This window comes from Dicentrarchus labrax, unplaced genomic scaffold (assembly GCF_905237075.1).
Source record: "Dicentrarchus labrax unplaced genomic scaffold, dlabrax2021, whole genome shotgun sequence".
In the NCBI taxonomy this organism is placed as follows: domain Eukaryota; kingdom Metazoa; phylum Chordata; class Actinopteri; family Moronidae; genus Dicentrarchus; species Dicentrarchus labrax.
In genome coordinates this window covers 1,675,673-1,697,676 of record NW_026136722.1, presented here as the reverse complement: position 1 = coordinate 1,697,676, position 22,004 = coordinate 1,675,673, and the positions used below count along the sequence as shown (strand labels likewise).

General features: G+C 43.0%; 2 protein-coding genes across 3 annotated transcripts; one reads left to right on the top strand and one right to left on the bottom strand.

The window, feature by feature from the left end:
- Positions 1 to 717: 717 nt before the first annotated feature.
- arhgdia (Rho GDP dissociation inhibitor (GDI) alpha) lies at positions 718 to 14,161 on the top strand. Of its 2 annotated transcripts, none has more exons than XM_051387288.1 (6): positions 718 to 828; positions 9,089 to 9,290; positions 10,535 to 10,618; positions 11,151 to 11,227; positions 11,382 to 11,445; positions 12,412 to 14,161. In XM_051387288.1, the coding sequence occupies exons 2-6, from the start codon at positions 9,095 to 9,097 to the stop codon at positions 12,612 to 12,614; spliced, it is 624 nt and encodes a 207-aa protein (XP_051243248.1). In that variant the 5' UTR covers positions 718 to 828; positions 9,089 to 9,094; the 3' UTR covers positions 12,615 to 14,161. The 2 variants fall into 2 exon arrangements, with proteins under 2 accessions (XP_051243248.1, XP_051243247.1); XM_051387287.1 differs by having other exon boundaries at positions 718 to 879.
- Positions 14,162 to 14,300: 139 nt separating this feature from the next.
- Positions 14,301 to 21,558, bottom strand: cdr2l (cerebellar degeneration-related protein 2-like). Its single transcript, XM_051387286.1, has 5 exons — positions 21,103 to 21,558; positions 18,680 to 18,792; positions 17,247 to 17,395; positions 16,509 to 16,673; positions 14,301 to 16,122 (listed from the first exon to the last, which is right to left on the bottom strand). Exons 1-5 carry the CDS (start codon positions 21,179 to 21,181, stop codon positions 15,195 to 15,197), a joined length of 1,434 nt encoding a protein of 477 aa, XP_051243246.1. The 5' UTR covers positions 21,182 to 21,558; the 3' UTR covers positions 14,301 to 15,194.
- Between the last annotated feature and the right edge of the window lie 446 nt (positions 21,559 to 22,004).

Here is a 22,004-nt window from a genome sequence, read left to right as displayed (position 1 = left end):
TGGTCGAAACAGTAATCAGATCTTTACTCCAGTAAAAGTAGTAAAACCACAATGTAAAATACTCTAACTAAATACTTTTTAATAAAATATTAGAATAAAAAGTAGTACTTCAACTTTTTTAGTAAAACCTAGTCTTCATAATTATCATTATACTTGTGGTAAGTGAGTGATCTCTATGCATAAAGCCCACTATCAACCTGTTATATATGTTTCACATGAGGGTATTCTAATTATTGATGCATTAACATGCGAGAAGAACTTTAACATTGCAACTGATCAAGGTGACGCTCATTTTATATACTGTTTAATCTATATCAATGCCAAATAATCACATGTTTTGAATGTAAATGCTTAATCTGTAAATAACCAGTCATCATACATAGATGGGAAATGTAGACGGATGTATGGAGTAAAAAGTACAGTTGTTTCTCGAAGTATAAAGTAATATAAAATGGAAATATTAAGGTAAAGAACTCCACAGTTGTACTTCAATAAATGTCGATTGTTTAACGATTGTCCCAAATTAACTTGAATAAGGTTTGGAAGTTGTGACCCGGTGCTTTAAAACGGGGACTTATCGTCAAAAAAATATGTACTGGAACACGAAAATACACATTTGATATCATTTTTAAAAAAAACAATCTACTTTATTATTACGGTGCCTTTTTCCGTCATCCACGTACACCCTGCTTTTATTTTGAAGGCAGGGCACCGGACGTCGTGCGGTCCGTTAGCGGACGTTGGCTCAGATTTTCCTGCTCCGCTTCACTTCACTCTCTCTCATCACCATTCACAGGACACCGTCCCAGCCTACCAGCGGTATAACGGGTACGAGTTGGCCAAACACTTGTAAACTCCTCTGATAACTCGTTTTAGACGGTAAGCATACACGTCCGTGCTGCTGTGGTGTAGTTAGCAAGTTTTTGGGCTCAGTCATTGTGAAGTTTTCCGGCGGCAGTGAGGAGTTAGGAGGCGATCATTAGTTGTTCATTTCCGGGTGTTGAGTGAGATCTGAGCTGCCAGGGTCGGCCGTTAGGTAACGATAATGTCAGCCATTGCATTTTTAATTGTTCACTGTAGTGTACACATTGAGTGGTGAGGCAAAAGTTTACGCAGGAGACTTTTTTTTTTTAAAGTCTGCTTTAAAGTGTGTGTGTGTGTGTGTGTGTGTGTGTGTGTGTGTGTGTGTGTGTGTGAGCCGACTGTCATGTGTTAACGTTACATCGGGGAACATTTTCTGCTACTTCCTGGAAACTCTTAAATTTGAATTGACATGGAGGGCTCACACCTTAATGCAGCCACCATCTTGGTTTTTGAAGGCTTTCACAGTCAAGTGCACATAGATCACATCAGCTCAGACCTAAAGGGCTTCAAGTGACAGGGCTTTTTGTGCGATTGTTTTGCTGTGTGCTCAGTTGAATGGCTGATAAAGTGATTTCTCAAAGAGATCATCCAAACCGCGAAGCCTCCCTTTCCTTCCTTTCTCTGTCTCTCTCTCTCTGTGTGTGTGTGTGTGTGTGTGTGTGTGTGTGAGAGAGAGAGAGAGAGAGAGAGAGAGACATATAAATGGACTGGAGGATTTTTTTTTTCTCCCATCTAGGACTTGGAGAAGTTTCAGATGATATATTTCTGTCACAGCCTGTTCATTTGCTTCATCTTAACCTGTAAATGTGCAGCCCTGCAGCAGACACCGGATGTCTCATTATGCAGTTTCTGTTTCTCCGGGTTGGGGCTGGTTGATCTTAAGTAGGCCTAAGGAGGACACATTAACTATTAGGAACACTGTGTAGCGTATTCATTCTAGGTGTTAACCTGACATCAGTGTAATAGGCTTCAAACATGTTAAAGCAGCTCACAGTAAGAGTGAAGAGCTCACAATCACAGGCCTGAACTGTAAAATGTGGCTCATACTCGCTCGGTGTACATCCTGTCTCTGGGTCTGAAGCGACAAGTTGATAGAACACTCTGAATAATATCTGCTTGTTATTGCGGCACTAATGCTATTCCATCATTTTGGGGGCCGGTACAGTTGAAGGCTTTTTTTTTTTTTAAGTCTTTCTGTGGAAACCAAACCCTTTTATGCGCTGTAAAATGTCCTTGTAGGCCTACCCTGACAAATCATGTCAGTGGCCCTCTCTGTTTTTGCTCAGTCTCACAGGGGAATAGGTGCGGGGATGTTAGCCAGCCCCCACACACAGACCAGTGTGAGCTAGTAATGATCGGCCTTTCGATCTCACATTGTGTGGTCCTCCTCAGCCTGAACATGGCCTTCCTCAGCCTCAGCCTCAACCTCAACAGCAGCTTTCAGAAGCACATCCTCTCAGAAATAATTTTCAGTGCTGGGAAATGTTGCTAATATGAAGTTTAGTTTTTAACCCGTTGATTTTTAAGCCCTCAGTCGTTTTGCATGTAACACATTCGCACCACCTGTAATATCAGATAGTTGCCGTCCTTGCAGGAAACCAACCATTGCACAGCCGTAACTCTGCATCACTTCTGAGGCTGTTGCCCGGGGAGGCAAACTGAATCTGGGACTATCACTGAAACTCCTGTAGAGCAGGGGAATAAGCCCTGACCTTTCAGCTGGCACCTTGGCTTTCCCATTCACTCGCAGCTTCCTGCTGCTGCATGCAGGGATTTCTCATTGGCTATTTTTAAAGCTTCCTATTTGTTCTGGTTCTTCCTGGGATAGACTCCATGTTTTGTTTCTTTTTCTCTCACAGCCGCCTCCCTCGGCTCAATTTTTTTTTTTTTTGCTATCAGTTTAGTCTTCTCTACTGATATAAAAAATTGATAGACGTCCTGCAAACATTATCTTGTATGTTGACTTGGGCCAGTTGCTTTTCACTTAATCAGTTAACACAAACTCATTAAAAGTTTTCTAGCCTGCATTTCTGTCTTATTCCCGCCCCCGTCTCTACTGCAGTTGAGTTTAGGTTCCTCTGTATTGCACCAGGTCTGCCCAGAGCTCTTTGTGTAACACTTCCTCAAAGCTTTGGTATGTGTAGCACTACATCCTCAACTTGGTGGGACACAGCATGATTATATCTACTGAGATAACATCTAGCCAGTGCCAGTGTCCTTTTGCATTAATATTATGACATCATGCTTTAAAAAATGAGTAGGTTGGATTAGTCTCGCAGGTAAAACGTTAAGAAGATGAGTTGTGCTTTGGCTTTGCAGCGTGCGGTTTAGCGCCCTAAAGGATATGAATCATCAAGCTCTCGAAGCTCTCGTCTGAAAAAGGAAGTTTGCAGTAGATTTGTCTGTACAAAAAAGGCATGGTGGCAGCTTGACATGCTACTTAGTCACTATATCATCAAGTATAAAGGCATGGCGGTATCCAGATATGCACAGTTGTGCTCTAAGTAGGGCTGCACAATATGGTAAAAATATTCAGATTGCGATTATTTTGACAGATACTGTGATATGAGTCACGATTAGCGGGGGAGAGGCTTTTTGGATCACAATTTTCACAAATTTTAATTTTTACTGGAAAAAAAAAAAGGATTAAATAATGATTATCACGGTGATGTAACATCTGTTGGGGTCCGTACCAAACCAAACATTTTTTCTTACATCTGGGAGATTTTGTAGGGTGGGGCGTCTCTGCAGCACTACAGTACTTCATTATAATGCTGTTTTGTGACACATTTGAAAAATAAAATAGCAGCTTCTGCAATTTGGATATTGCATATTGGCCACATTGCAATTTCCTAATATATTGATTATTTGTGCAGCCCTAGTCCTAAGGGGTTAATATTGTATTTGGTGCAGTTATTAATTGTATTGTTTTATTTTTTTAGTAAATACTTTTTTTTTTTTATTTTTTTTTGACAAATCCAGCATTTGCAGCTAATGTGCTAAAACCTAAATCAACACTAAGGTCACCGTGGGAATATTGTTAGAAATGGCTGCTGTGCACATAAGAGTTTGTCTTGCTTTATAAAGCTGTATATGAGTTGCTGCATTGACACATTACTGGAGGATGAACTTATTTCAGCAGCTCCAGTTGCATTTTAACTGTGGCAAAATAATTTATTCACAACAACCAGAGGAGGTTCAGTGCAGCCAAAATGTTGATTGGAGTCAATTTTTCTTTGAAGGAAAACGAGTGCTGCACATATACTTGATACACTTTAAATAAAGCAGCATGACATGAATTCACTGAAGTGCAGAGAAATCATGTGGATGAAAGGGACAAATGCAAAGGTCTCTGGCAGACTGAGCATAGCATGAGAGAGAGACCAGAGATCAAAGCAGCCATAGATCTGTGGGTGACATCTTCAATAGGTAGGTGAAGCTAAGAGCTAAATGTCACCTCGAAAAGGAAAAGAAAAACATTCATGTCCTGTTTTTGTCTCTGTGTTCCTACTAACAGCAATTCAGACTATCAGTCATCAACTGTAAGACATCTACTTCTCAAGTTATCAGTAAAGGTGGCTCTACTGTGCATGACCGCAGCAGCTTCGGTCGAACTGCAAAACCACTGTTAGATGTTTTTCTGAAGTCTGGCTGCCAGATGCCTCCTGCGTTATCATGGAAAAAACATGGCTAATTTAAGTGTTCTTGTGATACCAGTATTCGCAATTTGCGTGATATAACACATTTATCCCTCGTGAGAATGGAAGCTGCATACTTTGTAGTGAAGGTAGTGAGTAGAGCTACGTTCAAGGTTTCCAGTTTATCAAAGTATTGCACAAGCTAGGTTACTTTTTGCTCTTGGTTTGCCACATTGGTATTCCTTCCTTTGAAGAGACATGTAGCACCCACTGTATGCTCAGTGGCACCAGACAGAGCCCTTAATGTTACATCAAACAGCACTCAAACACGGAGAACTCTAAAGTACTTAAAAGACAATAAAGGCACATAATTGTAACTGTTTTGTAATTGTAATTGTTAGTCAACTAATGTTTTGACATATTCACTTTCACAGAAGTCAGTCAGAGCCACAATATTGCAACAGTTCAGTATAATGCAGCCTAAAAGACCAGCACACCAACACCCACACAGTCCTCCACTTCATAAAGCCTGTATCATCCCAGAGGGATTCCCTGGTCCTTACTGAGCTCGCCGATCAATTATCTTCGTCAACGCTTCGATGACACTAATGACTCCCGTCGAGAATCCTCTTGATGACACCTCCAAACACTTCCCTCTCCTGTCCCTGAATGCCTCATTAGGCGTAATCCCACTTTCTATAATCTGACTACTCTGCGGTGTTGCTAAGGAACGACCTAATCCGAAGCCTCAGCTGCTGCCAAGTCTGTTGTGTTTGTGAAACTGTGCTGCTCAGCCCTGTCAAGCACACAGCCTATCCTGCTGTCGGAGAGAGCTGCATACAGGACAGTGCAGGTGGAGGTTAGGACACAGAGGTGAAGAGGTTCAACAGTGTTTGTTTGCACGGCCTAGGTGTTGTCTCCCAGCAGGCTCAACAATGACAGGGTCTTTTCCTGCCAGCGCAGTATGTAGCCAGTTAGCCACAGCCCGCATTGTCTGAGCAGAGTCTGCCAGACAGAATGTGCATCATTCGGAGGGTGATGAAGTCAATATTGTTAACTAATCCATTTTATTCAGCCCATGAGCCTTTAATTTGCTGAATGAACAATTTCATACTTGGGTAAGATGGTATCTCGGAGTGATGTGGCTGTTATATGCCCTTATAAACAATTTCTTCCTCATTTGTTGATGCCTTCTGTTGGTCAACATGATGTTGTTGACAGTGAAAGAGTGCAGAGAAGCTGCACTAAGTGATGCACAGTAAGCAATGATGCACATACAGCATGTGTCAATCCAGTGTTAGTATCTCAGAAAGTTCCCTCAAAACTTCTTAATGTTTTTCCATTGTAGTTTTTAAACTTGAATATAGTTTTCTGTATTTATTTTGATTGTTATATTTCCGATCATCCAAGTTACTCAATATCAATGTAACCCACTCTGTCCTCAATAGGAATGGATATCATTTGACAATTCTTTATAATACTAACGAGACATACAAATGAGTTTTAATCCCAAAACAATACTTTGATATTTTGCTTACCTTCAAATTTCTAAATGTTGTCTAAACACTAGCTGCAGTGCAAAAACTCTAAAATATAGCTTCAATAGCCAAAATTATTGTTTAAACAAACGCCTCTCTTGCACCAATATCAGGTGATTGTATATATAAAGTTAAGAGTTAAATCCAGTAGGGCTGAAACTAATGATTATTTTCATGATCGATTCATTTGCTGATTGTTTTTCTTATTGATTGAACTATAAAACGCCCATCATAGAGCTTAAAGGTCCCGTAGGTAACATATATGCAGAATGGAATATAACATGCGTGAGTATGATTTCTTTAGTGTATAATCACTTGAATATAGGAATGGTTGATCCGATCTACAGACGCTGCTGGTTGCCTTTTATGGAATCTGCCATGTTGAACCACCATATTTGTACAATAGCCCAAAAGGGACGTTTCGTGGCCACAGTAGTTGGTCCTGAGTGGCACCGCTTAGATGCCGCTACATCCAGTGCCAGTGTCTATACCTATACCTTTTTAATCTTTTTTTTGGAAGATTTTCACTTTACTGTCACAGAGTACGCTGCAGCCTTCTGCAGGAGATGGCTTGCACAACAAGAAGTCAATAGAGGAAGTGAGAGGAACAACCTGTTCGTTGATACTTGAAGAACGATTTGATGGTCTTGTTCTCTCTCTCGCTCTTTCTCTCGCTCTCACTCCCTCTCCCTCTCTGCAACAAGGAACCTCTCTCGCTCTCTCTCTCTCTCACTCTTTCTCCCTCTCTCTGTCTCTCTCTCTCTCTCTCTCTCTCTCTCTCTCTCTCTCTTGCAACAAGGAACCTCTCTCGCTCTTTCTCTCTTTCTCTCTCTCTCACTCTTTCTCTCTCTCTCTCTCTCTCACTCTTTCTCCCTCTCTCTCTCTCTCTCTCTCTCTCTCTCTCTCTCTCTCTCTCTCTGCAACAAGGAACCTCTCTCGCTCTCTCTCTCTCACTCTTTCTCTCTCTCTCTCTCTCTCTCTCTCTCTCTCTCTCTCTCTCTCGCAGCAAGGAACCTCTCACTCTTTCTCTCTGACCAGAAACACTCACACACAGCTGACCAGTCAAAAAGCACGCTATTGGCGGACGAGGAATTTGTGCTTTTATGGCCGCACACAGGCCCCATTTGGTAAAACAGTGCTGCGTTCTCGGTTCCTGCTTGGCTAATACCCAACTATATATGGCAGACACAATAGAACAGAGAGCAGGGACACAAACCAGTTCCTGTGTTGTGACGTGGAGTTTCCGTGTGCATTAGTGTGGTTTATTATGGTTAACCAGATTGTAAATTGTGTGTTTGGGTACTGTTCTTACTGAGAGCATCCACCTGTGTTTAGCATGTCATCAGTTGCACTTGTTAATCTCCTGGTGGTTGTGTTGTTTGTTTGCTCTTGGCTGATTTGTTAGCTCGCCTGTGTTGATTTACGATGCCTTCCAGGTTAACACTGATTTGCAACAGCAAATGAAACTGAGCCCGTAGATATGAAGGAGTAATTTACAGTAACTTTACAGCAAGTCTAGTATAATTAGACCTAAATGGAGAAGCCAGTTGTGTATTACCTTGGTTGAATTTACTCAAATACAGGAAGTTGGTGATGACATGATGTCGAAAACATTCAGGATGAGAAGTTTGAGGGCGTGTTTGCCTGAGGATTAAGAAGAATTTTATTTCAGTGGTTAAACGAGGTCAACTAGAATATTCAGTAAACTAAGTTTGACCACAGCTAATTCTGTTTTGTTGCCTATTTGACTCCTAAGTAGTATCAGTTCTCCTAATAACAATTTTTTTTGCCAGTATCAGGAAAGTACTGTGTGTGTGTGTGTGTGTGTGTGTGTGTGTGTGTGTGTGTGTGTGTGTGTGTGTGTGTGTGTTTGGTGTGTGTGTGTGTGTCCGTCCTGAGGACTACTGGGAGAACAGACCACACAGAACAGAGCTCCATCATCCAGCTGCCTCCTGGCTTTCGCAGGTGTTGATCAGCTTTGTATAGCTGTGGCCAGCATATGTGCACCAGATGCTATTAAAAGATAACTTTGTTCTTTTTTTTTTCTTTTTATGAGCAAAAATTGAGTTTTGTGGCATCCCTCAAGCACCGCTGTGTTCTCTAAAAGTGAAGATGATCGCACTGTTATTGTGCTGCTCAGAATCACTTCAGCAGTGACTGGTATGTCAGTGCAGCCGGGCGTAGATAGCCACATTAGCACTGCTGAAGTCTGAAGCACTGATTTTTTTGGGTGGAAGGGAGAAGCCTGGGGCTCAGGTAATCATCAGCTTTCAGACCACCAGCCTCTGCTGTATGTCAGAAACCGGTTCCACAGCCAAGTAGACTGAGAGGGCCAGATGGTCACGTGTTCTGGCTCGCGTCTCAGCTGGTGTGGAATGTTTGTGCACTCACCTGTGTGGTTATGTGTACGGGACAAAAACGCAATAAAACTGCCGTATCTCAAAGTAAAGTTGTCTATGATACACAGAGCTTGTTGTAAACGGTTCAATATACTGATAAATCTTTTGTTGTCGAGTGAGCCTGCTATCTGTGCTCTGCCTGTGCACAGAAAAGGTCTGTGTGATCGCCACCCATAACCTTGTGACTCCGGAAAGAGTTTTAACTGTCGAATGTTTCAACTGTTTTCGTACTTTGAGCGCTGCGAAGCAAATTCCATTATGCTCCGCTCTGCAGTATACAGCTCCAGGCAGTATCTCCAGACTGCAGCAGATAAACACTGTTAATATCAGGAAAAAGAGACTGCAAGCAAACCGTAAGAGGAGCAATGGGATTTATTTATCCAGTTTCTGCTTTACATTGCAAGAGCCCTCAGGTCAAAGTTCACCGAGGTCTCCCTCTATATAAGTAATCCGTGATAATCATCCAGCAGCCGGATGTCTAATAACCTTGTGCTACCCCGCTCCACATGTAGGTCAGATTTAATTAAAGCAAAGTAAAGAGTAAAACGGGAAGTAGTCTGTTGTGTGGACTCCTGCCGTCAGTTCTTATTACTTAATTTCCCTGTCCTCTAACCAGTCCTCTCTGCTGTCACTTTCTTGCTGCGATTAGCACACCATGGCAGAGCAGGAACCTACACCAGAGCAGCTGGCGGCGATTGCAGCAGCCAACGAAGAGAATGAAGGCCAAGTCAACTACAAACCTCCTGCCCAGAAGAGCTTACAGGAGATCCAGGAGCTGGACAAAGACGACGAGAGTCTGCGCAAGTACAAGGAAGCACTGCTGGGCGGCGCTGCTGCTGCTGTGGTTGCTGGTTAGTGATCCCTACTAAGTAGCTATGGTCTCATTGTCTGCTAGAATTAAAATACATGTAGTTTCTGCCATTAACTAACCTCAGACATAGACAAGAACACACTAAGACATTTTGATTTCATTCACCAGTATAGCCATCTAATGGAAAGACCACTGCAAACTTACTTACACAAAAAATCCCTCCTACTTGTTTTAAGTTATGTCCTCAAAGGTGCAATGAGCATGTATCTGTGTCCATAATATTACAGCTGCTCTATGTTTGCACCACCAATAGTGCAGGAAACAAACCTCAGTTATTTGTTGTGAAAACAATTCACTTACTCAGGGTCATACTCTTTACTTGATCAGATGTCTGAATTAGGTCATTTTTGTTTGTATTATACTATAATTTTATTTAGGCAAAGCCCTTAGGCAGGCATTTGTTTAAGACAGCAAGTGAGTGATTGTGTTTGTAAAACTGAAAAAAACAGTTTGTAGTAATACTCAGCAAAATAACGTTTTTCAAAAGGTTTTTTATATCTTATATATTTAGAATCTTTCAACAATATCCACCCCGACAGGTTAAATGACTGAACCGAAAACAGCACCGAGACATTAGACCATGTCTAAGTACGGAAAGTAAAGCTGATCATTTATTGATCATAAAGCATTGGAAGATGCTCAAGAAAAATAAAAATGTTTAGAATATGGAGGTTTCTTACTTTATACATATTCTGCTACCAGTATCCAGTTCCTCAGAATCAGGTCTTTGGCAATATCTGCTTTTGTGATGAAGAGTAGATTAACCAACCCCCATCATTATTTCAGTATTGTTAGTCTTAATCCCTGCCACCAGGTTGGATTTGGTCAGATTCCCCTTGAAACAAGCCAATGGAAACACTCCGACCGAATCGACACAGGATGAAAGTTCCTTGTAGCTGCTTTAAGATAAATCAGATCCCGACCCACATAGAAACATCTCAGAGCTGGGAAAGGGGTCTGGCCACTGCCTCGAGTTCAACAGAGCTGTGTTATTAATAGCGACTTTGGGCCACACATTTCCCACTGAGGTTTGTAGATGATAGTCGGTATTCAGAAGGTTCAGAGTTAGAGGAAAGTAGGCAGGTAGTGAGATGTGTGGAAAATAAGCAGCAACATACTTTATTAAATGTTTGAAAGCTAAACCGTTGGCATGGTTGAGATACTTGGATTCTCTTGATCTTAAGGTCATAATGTTGGATGCTGTGACCTTTCTCTCTGTCTTAGATCCCACCGCCCCAAACGTCGAGGTGACGCGAATGACCCTGTTGTGTGAGACGGCCCCGATCCCCTTGGTCCTTGACCTGACGGGTGAGTAGAGCAGTCACAGCGGTGTAAAACAGGTTTTTTTTTTTTTTTTTTTTGTGAAAACAGGTAATTTGTAGTTTACACCTGAAAGAATGCACAGAAGCCCATATTTAGGCAGCTGTCTTTCCTCACAGCAGACACACTGGAAGAATGAACTCAGAGTAACATTAATTATGAACAGTAATCACTCCCATACTTGTGTGCAAATATAGACCAACAGACCTGCTGGGTCATTAGTCCGCTAATTAATAATGACATGATTCCTGTGTAAGTGGGTTAATGAGCCATTTCCTGATGGCACTCCTGCCCTCCCTCTGTGGTCACACTGAGCTGCAGTGGAGCAGGAGAACTTGATGTACTGTGCCACCTGGTGGTCAGTATCATCACTACAGGCTGTCGAAACTCAAAATACAACTACACTTGAGTGTTAATTCCTCGTTCTCTGGAAATCATTATCCCTCAGCTTATATGTTTCAGACTGCATGCTGTTCCTAACTGATCTTTACCTTTCATGCTGTGCTGCTTTCCCTGCCAGGAGACTTGGAGAACTTCAAGAAGAACCCCTTTGTGCTGAAGGAAGGAGTCGAATACAGAATAAAGATCAACTTCAAGGTGAGAGCCTGGCCTTTGTCAATCCCACGATACCTCTCTGTTTGTTGTGTCAGACTGTTAGAGGCATGGAGATGTTACTGCAGCTGTAGTGAGCTATCTTTGTCATGGGAAACTGTTCAGCAGGATATGATGCATTTTGCCTTTTTTTTTTCAGGTCAACAAGGACATTGTGTCAGGCCTGAAGTACACTCAGCAGACATTCAGGAAAGGAGTAAAGGGTAAGACAATGATTTGATTTCATCTCAGCCATCCCTTAGGTGGATTTTTGACATGGAAATGAAAATTAGCACCCTCTGGCTTAAAGGGATAACGTAATTAATATTTGTGGTAAATATATGATATATGACTTCCTATGAGTTGGATGAGAAGATCAATACCATTCATGTCTGCACAGTATATATGAAGCTACAGTGAGTTAGCTTATCTTAGCTTAAAGAGTAGAAGCAGGAGAAATGGCTTGCCGGCTGTAGCTACATATTTACTGTACAGGTGTGAGACTGCTATCAGTCTTCTTATCTAATTCTCTGCAAGAGTCATTTAGTGTCTTTCCCTAAATGTTGAACTAAGTTTTAAAGGTCCAGTGTGACATTTAGGAGGATCTGTTGGCAGAAATGGAATATAATATTTATAGTCATGTTTCCATTAGTGTATAATTACCTCAATATAGGAATCGCTGTGTTTTTGGTAGACTGAGCTGTCTACCAGAGGGAGCGGGTTCGCTATGTTTAGCTGCCATGTTTCTTCAGTAGCCCAGAACAGACAAACCAAACACAGGCTTTAGACGAGGCCTATCATGAGTTTCACGGCCCCCGTAGTTTCCCCCTACACGCCTAGAAGTCAGTCTGCAACTTCATCGCTATATGCCACTGCATCGTACACACTGGACATCTAAACGGCCCCTAATGAACCTGCAGGTCATACTGTCTGTGTAGGTTTGTTGAGGCAGTGAATAGGTTAATGTTTCTCTACCTAACTACATGTTCAGTGGCTGTAGAAACATACCGTACCTGGCCTGTTACATTTGGTGAATTTCCCCTCACTAATACGCCATTAATGAGCCAGCATTTTTCTGCTGATGTAAAATCTGTATAAATGCACTTTGGCTGAATGTGGAATTGAGGATGTGCATGATATCTTCAAGAAGCTTTTTACAACTCCTTTTCATCTCCCTCTCTCGTGTACAGTCGACAAGTCAGACTACATGGTGGGCAGCTACGGGCCAAGACCGAAGGAGGAATACGAGTTCCTGACCACCCTGGAGGAGGCACCCAAAGGGATGCTGGCTCGCGGCACCTACAACATCAAGTCCAAGTTCACCGATGACGACAAACACGACCATCTCTCCTGGGAGTGGAGCCTCACTATCAAGAAAGACTGGAAAGATTGATTCCTCCTCGCCATCAACGTCTTCCTCTGCTTTGTCCCTCTTCCCTTTTTCTTGCTTTCATTCCATTATTTCTGTCCTGATCCATCTCTGGATTATGTGTTGATTTAAGCTTCTGCTCTCTCCGTCCATTGACACTCGCTCTTACAGTTCCCCTTTCTCGTTCTAAATTCTTAAATCTAAATCACTTCATCATTCCTCCCATTGACCCTTCATTTGTTTGCACCCACCCTTCTGTCAAGTATTAAATCTTTGAAATGGAGAAAGCAAACATTGTGCACGATCCAGATTTTGCGATTATGGTTTGTTTATAAAAGAAAAATAAGTAAAAAAAATAAATCAATGTTGTCTGTCAACTGCTCTTAGAAAAGTGATGAACTGTATGATTCCCTCTGCTCCTTTTCCACTTTCTCCCCCCTTTTTCACTCTTCTTTTCAGATTCTTTTGTACGATTACCATGATCTGCCTTTGAAAGCATTGTACAGGAAGCAGTAGTGCTGTATGTACGTGGCCACTCCGCGGTCATTGAGCAATCATTGCTGGACACAACTCTTGGACGCAGCCCTCCTTAAGCCTTTGTGCAGATTATTTGTACCAGGGTCTCTGTAAATTATTTGGAATTCAGGCCACCTCCTTTTCAAATGGTTTAGCGCCCTACAAAGTCTGCTGAGAGAATGAGGGGGGGGAGAATTACCTCTAAACCCGTATGACCCCCCCCCCACTTTAGGTGTGGCTGTTCCTCTCCTAATCAGGGTATTTTGGCAGTGTATTTAGCAGCCATGTGGCCTTAACAAGAACCCTTAGGAAGAAATAGACAACCCAGTTGAGCCATTTGCCTTCACATTATATTTGCCAGACCATCATGTGAGCCTGTTTTAATAATACTTGTAATAGAAGGATAGGGCATCAGGACTACGGACTTTTAACAACTTTATTTCAGGTTTGATGATTTGTAAAAAAAAATAATTAAAAAAAACCATTACATGTTGTTGGATCATACCTCTATTTCACTGCAGTACTTGTAGTTTTCTAAATATCATTAAAATTAGGTTATTTTAGATCATTTACAAGTGTGAATATGAGTCTCAACGGCTTTTTGTCACCCAGCGTCCTCTAGTCCCTGAGGCCATATTCCTTCATGAATCGAAACACGCTCACCTCATTATCACGTTAAGTTTAAAAATTACCAATGCTGACTGTGCCTCCAGTCTCTTACAACCACATGCTGCTCCTGCTGACTTGGCGGCACTTTGTGCGCAACATCAGTGAGGTGAAACGTTGTCTGTAATTGACTTTAAACCAGTACAGAGACATCAGTCCCCAACCAGACATCGATGGGTAACACATCCTGCCATTGAAAAGTGTTTTCCTTTTTTTTTAATACACTCCATAAGTATGTGGATGAAGTCTGTTCTCCACAGCTTCATTCAGCTGTCATGTATCATGGACTGATGTTTCTCTCTGTGGGTTGGGTTTGACTCAATGTGTGCTACTTGTATTACCTACAGTTTACTGATCTCCTGTGTTCACATTAAAGTGTTCAGACTGGGCCTGCATGTGTCTGGTTGTTTTATTCAACCAAACAGAAACTACCTGGATTTGTTTCTTTCATACTCCCACAGCTCGTATTCAACTTGAAGGATTTGAATTGTAGCCTCCCTGAGCACTTAACAAAATAAAGGAAAATGGTCAATACATAGCTTTTTTTAATTAACAGAAAACATTTTACATGGCCTATTACAGGAACAGCTTTGACAGTGTGATAGCACAGTGCAGAACTGATTGTTGTCATGTCTGAAATGATCAAACAAACCCCCTGAAACACAGATCATTCCCCTGCAGCTTGTAATGCATGCTGTAAAAACACCATCTGTTCAGGTGTCATCTCCTTCACAAGATGAGTTACAATAAACCATGTAAGTAAACCAATCTCCATCAAACACTTATACACAGTAAGCTTTGGCAGCCGTCTTGAAGGATTTGTACAATCCGACAAATTCAAATTTGCACACAGTCAAATATGATAATAATAATAAGCTGGTCAAAACCTTGTGATTTAGTTTCTACCTGCTTTTAAAGAACAATTTAGCACTTAGTGTTTATTAGACAGATACATGCTTCAAATGCCATAAATCGTTAATCCAATGGCTGATTTTGTCCTCTGTTTAATATTCATTATTTTTCATAAATAAAGAATAAATGGCAATACTTAAATCAATCAATTACAAATACTACATCACACACTAGACTGTCCTCGGACAGAAACACAACCTTCCTCTCTATTTGTCGTTTACGGTCACTCAGGAAAAGCATTTCATCCACATCAACGATCTTTCATCCGTGTAGTGAAGTATAACATTTGGCAGTAACATTTGGCAGCAAATGGTGCGAGTGACCACTGCTGAAAATATGCATCATTAATCACCTGACTCACCATGGCTACAGGCATCCACCCATCAGTTCACGAGTGGGCAAAAGTAAAACAAAGAAGCCTTCAAAACAGTGAGGTAAATTAAGACAAATAAATCTTGTTTAGTGTTTTCAGTGCCTGTAGTATCAGTAGCTGTTAGAATGAGCTCTGGCTCATTTGTTAGTCTTCCTGCTCTTGGTGGAGTTCATGTCACTCTTGGTCTTCTGCAAGCGGGAGAAGATCTCTTTGAACAGCGCCTTGTACTCCGGCGTGTTCTGGCTGAGCCGTTTGTCCACTTGCTCCACCTGCCTGCTGAGCCCCTCCAGGGCCTCCGGGGTAGAGGGCGTTTGAGGAGGTGTTGGAGGGGTGGCGACGGCCCCTGATGTTGAAGGTCCCGCAGAGACCATGCTGTACTCTTTGATGGAGGGGTCTCTGGAGACGGGCCGTGAAGTCTGCACCCCAGCGTGGCACAGGCTCTCCTCATGACCCCGGCACTTCCCCAGCAGCTCCTCGTACTTCTCCAGCAGGGCGTGGTACTGCTCGTCCACTTCCCGCAGGATGGACATGCCACGTTTGCGCACTCCGTTGGCATGGAGGGCGTAGCTGCCCTGACGCCTACCTGAGGCATCGCGGGCTGAGATGGCATTCAGAGCTGTGTCGCTGCAGCTTTTCCTCACTGGGCCCCCCTGCTGCCCCGCGCCCCCCGCCTCTCCTTCACCTCCCTCTTCCAGCCCTAAGCCCTCCTCGGGGGTGTCCGTCTCAGGGCCGTTGTTGAGCAACATCTCTAGGCCGTCTTCCATGCCCCCAATCAGACACATTCTGGACTTCCTCAGCTGCTGCATCTCCTGGAGCTCAGCCTCGAGCTCCTGAACCCGCATCTGGCAGCCCTCTGCTCCTAGGAGACGCTGTTCCAGACGCTCAAACTCCTGCAGCACGGCGGCACACTCCCGCTCAGCGCCCTCCCTCTTGGACCTCTCTGTGGCCATGGCTGCGCGCAGGGAGGAGACGATGTTTCTCAGACGCTCATTCTCCTCATCCCCTGGCCGTCTTTCAGCGAGGTCCACGCTGCCCGGGTTGGCCAGCAAGAAACCATCCTCATACCTGACAAACAGAAGTGTCACAGTAGTTAGCTTTACACCAGCTATCCACAACTAGCCATAGTGCAGTCAGTGTTTTGGTTTTTTTTTACCTGTTTTTTTAAGTTGTTTTCCCCCAAAAGTGATACATTTGATGTTAATTATTTCTATGGTAAGATGTAAAAAGGGTTTTGGCTTTGTAGGGCAGTCTGATAATTACTGCAGAATCACTTTAATCAACCTGCATGTCCTCCTAACCAGTTCACCTATATTATACAAAGCTAGTATTAGCAACATACTAATCTGTGTGAACAAGATTAAATGACAACAAGACCTGACTACAGAGTGTGGATGTGTCCTGGGAGTGACTTTCTTTGTGCGGTAGAAAATAAACCCCTAACAGTTAGTGACCTTGGCGCAGTGCACAGCTCTTTGAGGCAGGGGAAGGAGTGGACAGTCTTGCGCCGTTCCTTCTTCTCTCTGCGGACCCTCAGCTCCTCCAGAGTTCGCAGCTCCTCCACCCGAGATGTCAGACTGTCCACCTGACTCTGCAAGGTCTCCATGGTGCCCATCAACCTGCACATACACAAACACACACACACAAATGTTTGTTCAGTGCTTGTTACGTCATTATTATGGTGATTATATTTTCTCTTTGCTCAGCACACCGTTCTCGTGAAGCCACAGTGAGTCACTGTTTCAAAACAAAGAATTTGAAGGAGCAGATTAAGAGAGAACAAAAGCAGCCATTGAAAACCACTTTTAGACTTCAGCCCACTAATATGATTTGTAAAGGACTTTGATTCCTGATTACAATTATGAAATTGCTAAACAGAGCAAGAGTGTACAGTGCTATATTTTCTCAGGTGGAGGAGATGGCCTGTGAAAACACAAAAAGTTGTAACTGCAGCAAAAATGTGGAGCGATGTAAATTACAAAAACTACATTATGATAAATGTACCAGTCTCTAGCTGCTTTATGCTTGTTTGGCTTCAGAAACGAAACCTGTAAAGACCTACGGTATGTGATGATCATCCTTGTTACAGATGTTTTTCTACAGAGTATGGTTTCTGGTACACTCTGTCCACAACAGGAAAGCAGAGGATGGTATTCATGAAAGTCTCAGACACAGTCGTAGCTGTTGATCACCTGTCTATTTTCTGCTGTGAGGCCTTGCTCTCCAGCACCAGCTTCTCATTGGTGATCTCCAGCTCTCTGGCAGTCACATCCAGCTGTTCATACACCTTTGCGTGCTGCTCGTTCATCTCCCGCAACATTTCCAACTGCTTGGACAGATACTGCAAGGGAGACAAGTTTCATATTAAAATCAACTCATTTTGACTCGTTAGATCTTCCGTAGTTCATCTACTGCTCTGATTCAGTGGGGTATGTAAAAATGTCAATGTGAAACAACAATAAATCTGAATCTTATTATATATATATATATATATATATATATATATATATTCAACATGAGGGAGCTGTAACACCTGACCACCAAGTGTTGCAATAAAGAATGTGTGAAAAACATTGACAGTATATATAATAGTAGAAAGCTGATTAGTTGAAGTACTTTGCTAAAAGGCTAAATGATTAAATAGCTCGTAATGACTGAAATAGCTAAAAGTGATGGATAATTACCAATGGCTAAAAATGTTAGCTAAAGGTAAAAGATAAATGGAAATAGCTAAAAGGAAAAAGGGTAAATGATTACAGTAGTAGCTTAAAGTAATAGATAAACCGTTGAAACAGTTAGGTATATAGAGGAAATGGATAAACAGTTAACATAGTTAGCTGAAAGTAAAACATAAATAGCTAAAACAAATAGATAAATGTTTGAAATAATTAGCGTTAGCTAAAAGTAGATAAATGGTTACAGTTGCTCAAAGTCACGGATAAATGTCTGGTTGAAAGAGCTAAATAAATAAATAAATAAACAATTGGTAGCAATAGGTAAAAGTAATGGATAAAGAATTAAAATAGTTAGCTACAAGTTCTGATACATTTTTAAAATAGCTTAAAGTAATGGATAAACACAGGAAACAGCTAAGAGATGGTTTAAATGGTTAGTTGTTGGTATTAGTACAAATGCAAACTCAACCTAAAACCTAAAAATCATTGACAGTTCAGTTGTACCCAAAATATACTTTTATTAATAGTTGGAACGTCGTGTGTAACATTGAGGAAGGTCTAGTGGAATATAATATTCACAAGTATGTTTTCATTAGTGTATAATCACCTGGATATAAAGATCAGTACGTGTTTGTTAACTTAGAATGAGCCTTTTTTTATATACAGATGCTGCGGGTCGCCTTCCACAGAGGACGCCATGTTGAACCGCCATGTTCCTACAGTAGCCCAGAAGGGACAAACCAAATACTGGCTCTAGATAGGGCCGTTGGCACTTTTTTTTCTCATGTTTCGCTGCCACCATAGTTTCTCATTCACACTAGGAATGGGAGGGTGAAGCGAGTAAGCTGCAATCTGTAACTACAGTCCGTGCCAGGTCTTTCCACTGGGCATTTCTTCACCGACATGGACAAGCACTCTATATTAAGTTACAGTAAGTGGGACAATCATACCTCTATCTCTTGTACTTGCTCCTCATTGTTGATGTACATGTGTTGCAGGGAGTCCTCCAGCTCCTTGTTGCGCTCCAGGAGAGTCTTGCCGAGCTCGGCTGCCAAGTGCAGGTCTGACGGGGGCCAAGAAAGAAGAACAGACGTAAACAGTGGAAAGTGGCGAGAGTGCACCGGAGTTCACTGGTGCTGGACTGTCACATAGAGCTTCTGAACACATTCATCATGGCTGCTACTGTGCTCAGTCAGCTTTATCACAGATCATATCTATACAAACCTGTTGCCACCTGCACACTGGGGGGGCCTGAGCAGTGACAACACCACAGGAACCACCCTCACAGTTGTTGATATTTTACAACCCAGCATGAAGCATATACATTATTCATCTCCTCTGGTGAAGAGAAACCTAGCTGGACTGAGTAGGAGGAGGAGAATCCTGCTGGCTCTGCATACTTGGAGCCCATAACAACACAGCACTGGGGGAGTGGAAAGACGGGGGAAGAAACAGAGAGCCATTGACATCCATTACTTGGACATGAATGCAGTGTTTTATCGCCACAGCGTAGGGCGCGAGCAATGACAGGAACACACACGCATGCATCATCCTAGGTGGAGGAGATTAGAAATGATTTACAGCTGATCCATCTGTATGCATCCATGTGGAAACTGCTATACACAATCTAGCATGCCCAAATGCAGAGTCCCTCTGCTTAATCTAATATAATTAACAAGGATCATTAGCTCACACTGTGCACTGCGAGGGAGACGGAGACAGGCTGTAATTTCCTGTCTCAACAATGCAGAACTGATCACACGACACTGGTCTGAACCGCAGAGTGATAATGAGCTAAGTGAGAGTGTGTGAGGAGAGAGCACAGCGAGGCTTCACCCCGAGGTCCAACCCAGTCACAGCACTGTTTCTGCTCCTGAGGGCCGACACGTGCCGAGTATTAGTTATGTAATTTCAGAATTATGTGTGAGGATGAGGCGCTGTGTTGAGAAAATACCAATTACCAGAAGCCTAATAACACAAAAGGCCTTTCCATGTAATACCATCAGTATGGAATTTGTACATTAGCTCATGTGTTTCTGCTCTCTGCACATGCATCTCTGTGATGTTCTTTGATGTGTGAATCTACAAAACACAAAAACATGACCATCACCACGCCATGCCATCTGCCCAGATACACTTTGTATGTTTGCCAGATCATAATGAGAACAGGGGTCACCGAATCTCAAGAGCTGGCAGCCGCCAAGTTGCATAACAGCATCCTTTCTGGGGCAAAAATCACGCACGACTACGAATGCGTGCAGGGATGATGTTTGTTTAGAGCAGCGAGCACCGACGGCAACTATGCCTCAAATCTGACCCCAAAGCCTGGAATCTCTGATCCCGACTAAGGAGGGCTGGTCTGGGGCGCCCTAATCAGATCAGCCAGGGGCTTAATGACTTCAAGCTCCATGCTGAATAATGCTGAGATGAGATACAGACAGCGTGGCGACACACTGTACTGTACACACACACACACACACACACACACACAGCAGGATCCACCTGCCTCTCTCCTCTCTGACTATATGCGATGATGAGACACAAAAGCTGCTTTAGTTCTCTGGGTCAGCAGGTAATCAGGGGGTGGGGTGATGCTCAGGCCAGCGCTGCAGACAGACACACATCTCTCTCCTCTTAAATGCACTGTCGATGAAAGTGCATCCATTTAAGACATTACAGAGGAGGCTGTTCACACTCTGCATCAGTCAACACAACACTTCTGATAGATTGAATGCTTTTGCCTCCCATGTTCCATGTTCTCGCCTCATTTTAGGGACTCTGAATGGAGTCTAGGACTGTTCTACAGTCTTGGTTCTGCTTTTTTTTTTTTTTGCCTCAAACACACTTGCATGTCACTACCTCCCCTAGATGATCAGTGCTCTCACAGTCCTCCCTCACCCAGCACAGTGAATACAGGGCATCTGATTTAAAAAGAGAGAGACACTATAGGAGGAGAGGAGTGCTGTAAGATGTAAACCCTGCAAAGGAGGAAGATGAAACAGAGGCAACATTGACTCAGTCAGACAGCAGGACTATTCTGGGAAACACCACTGACAAGATCATAATAATTGGCAGAGGGAGAGAGAGAGCAGAGATGAAGGGCGGGCAGATCCAGGCTCGGGTGCAGAGACAGACAGAGACACGGGCTTACAGTTAGTGCGCGCACTTGGGCATGAAATGTTTTACAATGGATGCAACCTCCTCCCTGCTTTCCATCCACCCCCTCCTGCATGAATCCTTTCATCCCAGAATACAGTGGCTGTGGATGGGGCATTGTTACATCGTATGATCTCCTCCCCCCCCCCACACACACACACACACACACACACACACAAACCTGACACATGACACAGGAGAAACAATGATGTCTCACCTTGCTCCAGGTCCCGGTGATCGTACCACGGCTCCTCTTCCTCCGTGACAAACTCCTCCATCCTGCCTGCACGAAGCATCGATGCTGATGAACTTCTTCTTCACCGGCGACGTGATCTGCTAATTCACGGACCGGAAGTGACAACAAACAACAGCGGCGCAGCCTCGCCAAGTGTGTAACCCTTTGAGACAATTTACTTAAAGGCACAAAATAAATTCCCGGCAGCGCACCTGCTCCTTCAAGGCACCTGCGGAGGTGAACGAAGCCACATGAGGCCGTTCAGACCTGCAGCTGTGAGACAAACAGCCGGTGGATGAGTCTCAGTGTGTCTTATGTCTGTCTCCTCAGTGTCTGATGTGCAGCCGCAGCGGGGCCCTGCAGACGCAGGTTGACAGCCCGCTCCAGCTCACTGACTGCTGCTGCTGCTGCTGCCTCTGCTGCGTTCAAGTGCTGTCGGAAATCCTGCTTGTAAGACGTGGGCACTCTTTACTCTTTCACTCTTTGTGGAGGGGCGGGGACATCATCCCTGATTGGGGATGGCAATAGATTTGAATTTAATGTTGGCTATTGATCCTTACTTCAATCAATAGCCCAGGATTTTATTTCACTATTTGGAACAGGCGTCTATATAATACAGCCGTTCAGTTCCTCTTGTCAAATACTATTAAATTGTTTATTTAGAGTATTACTTGTAAAAAAAATTAGGCTATCAAATAACATACCAATTACAAATGATTCATTTGATCATGTGATACCTTGCTGCTCATGGTTTCAGTAAAATTAATTGACTGATTTGTGGAGGCTAATGATCTGTATTATCCATATTGAGAAAAGTTTACACATTTATATTTGTGTAGGTGATCCTAACAGCTTACGTGGGTGATTTGGTGGACTTTGGTGTG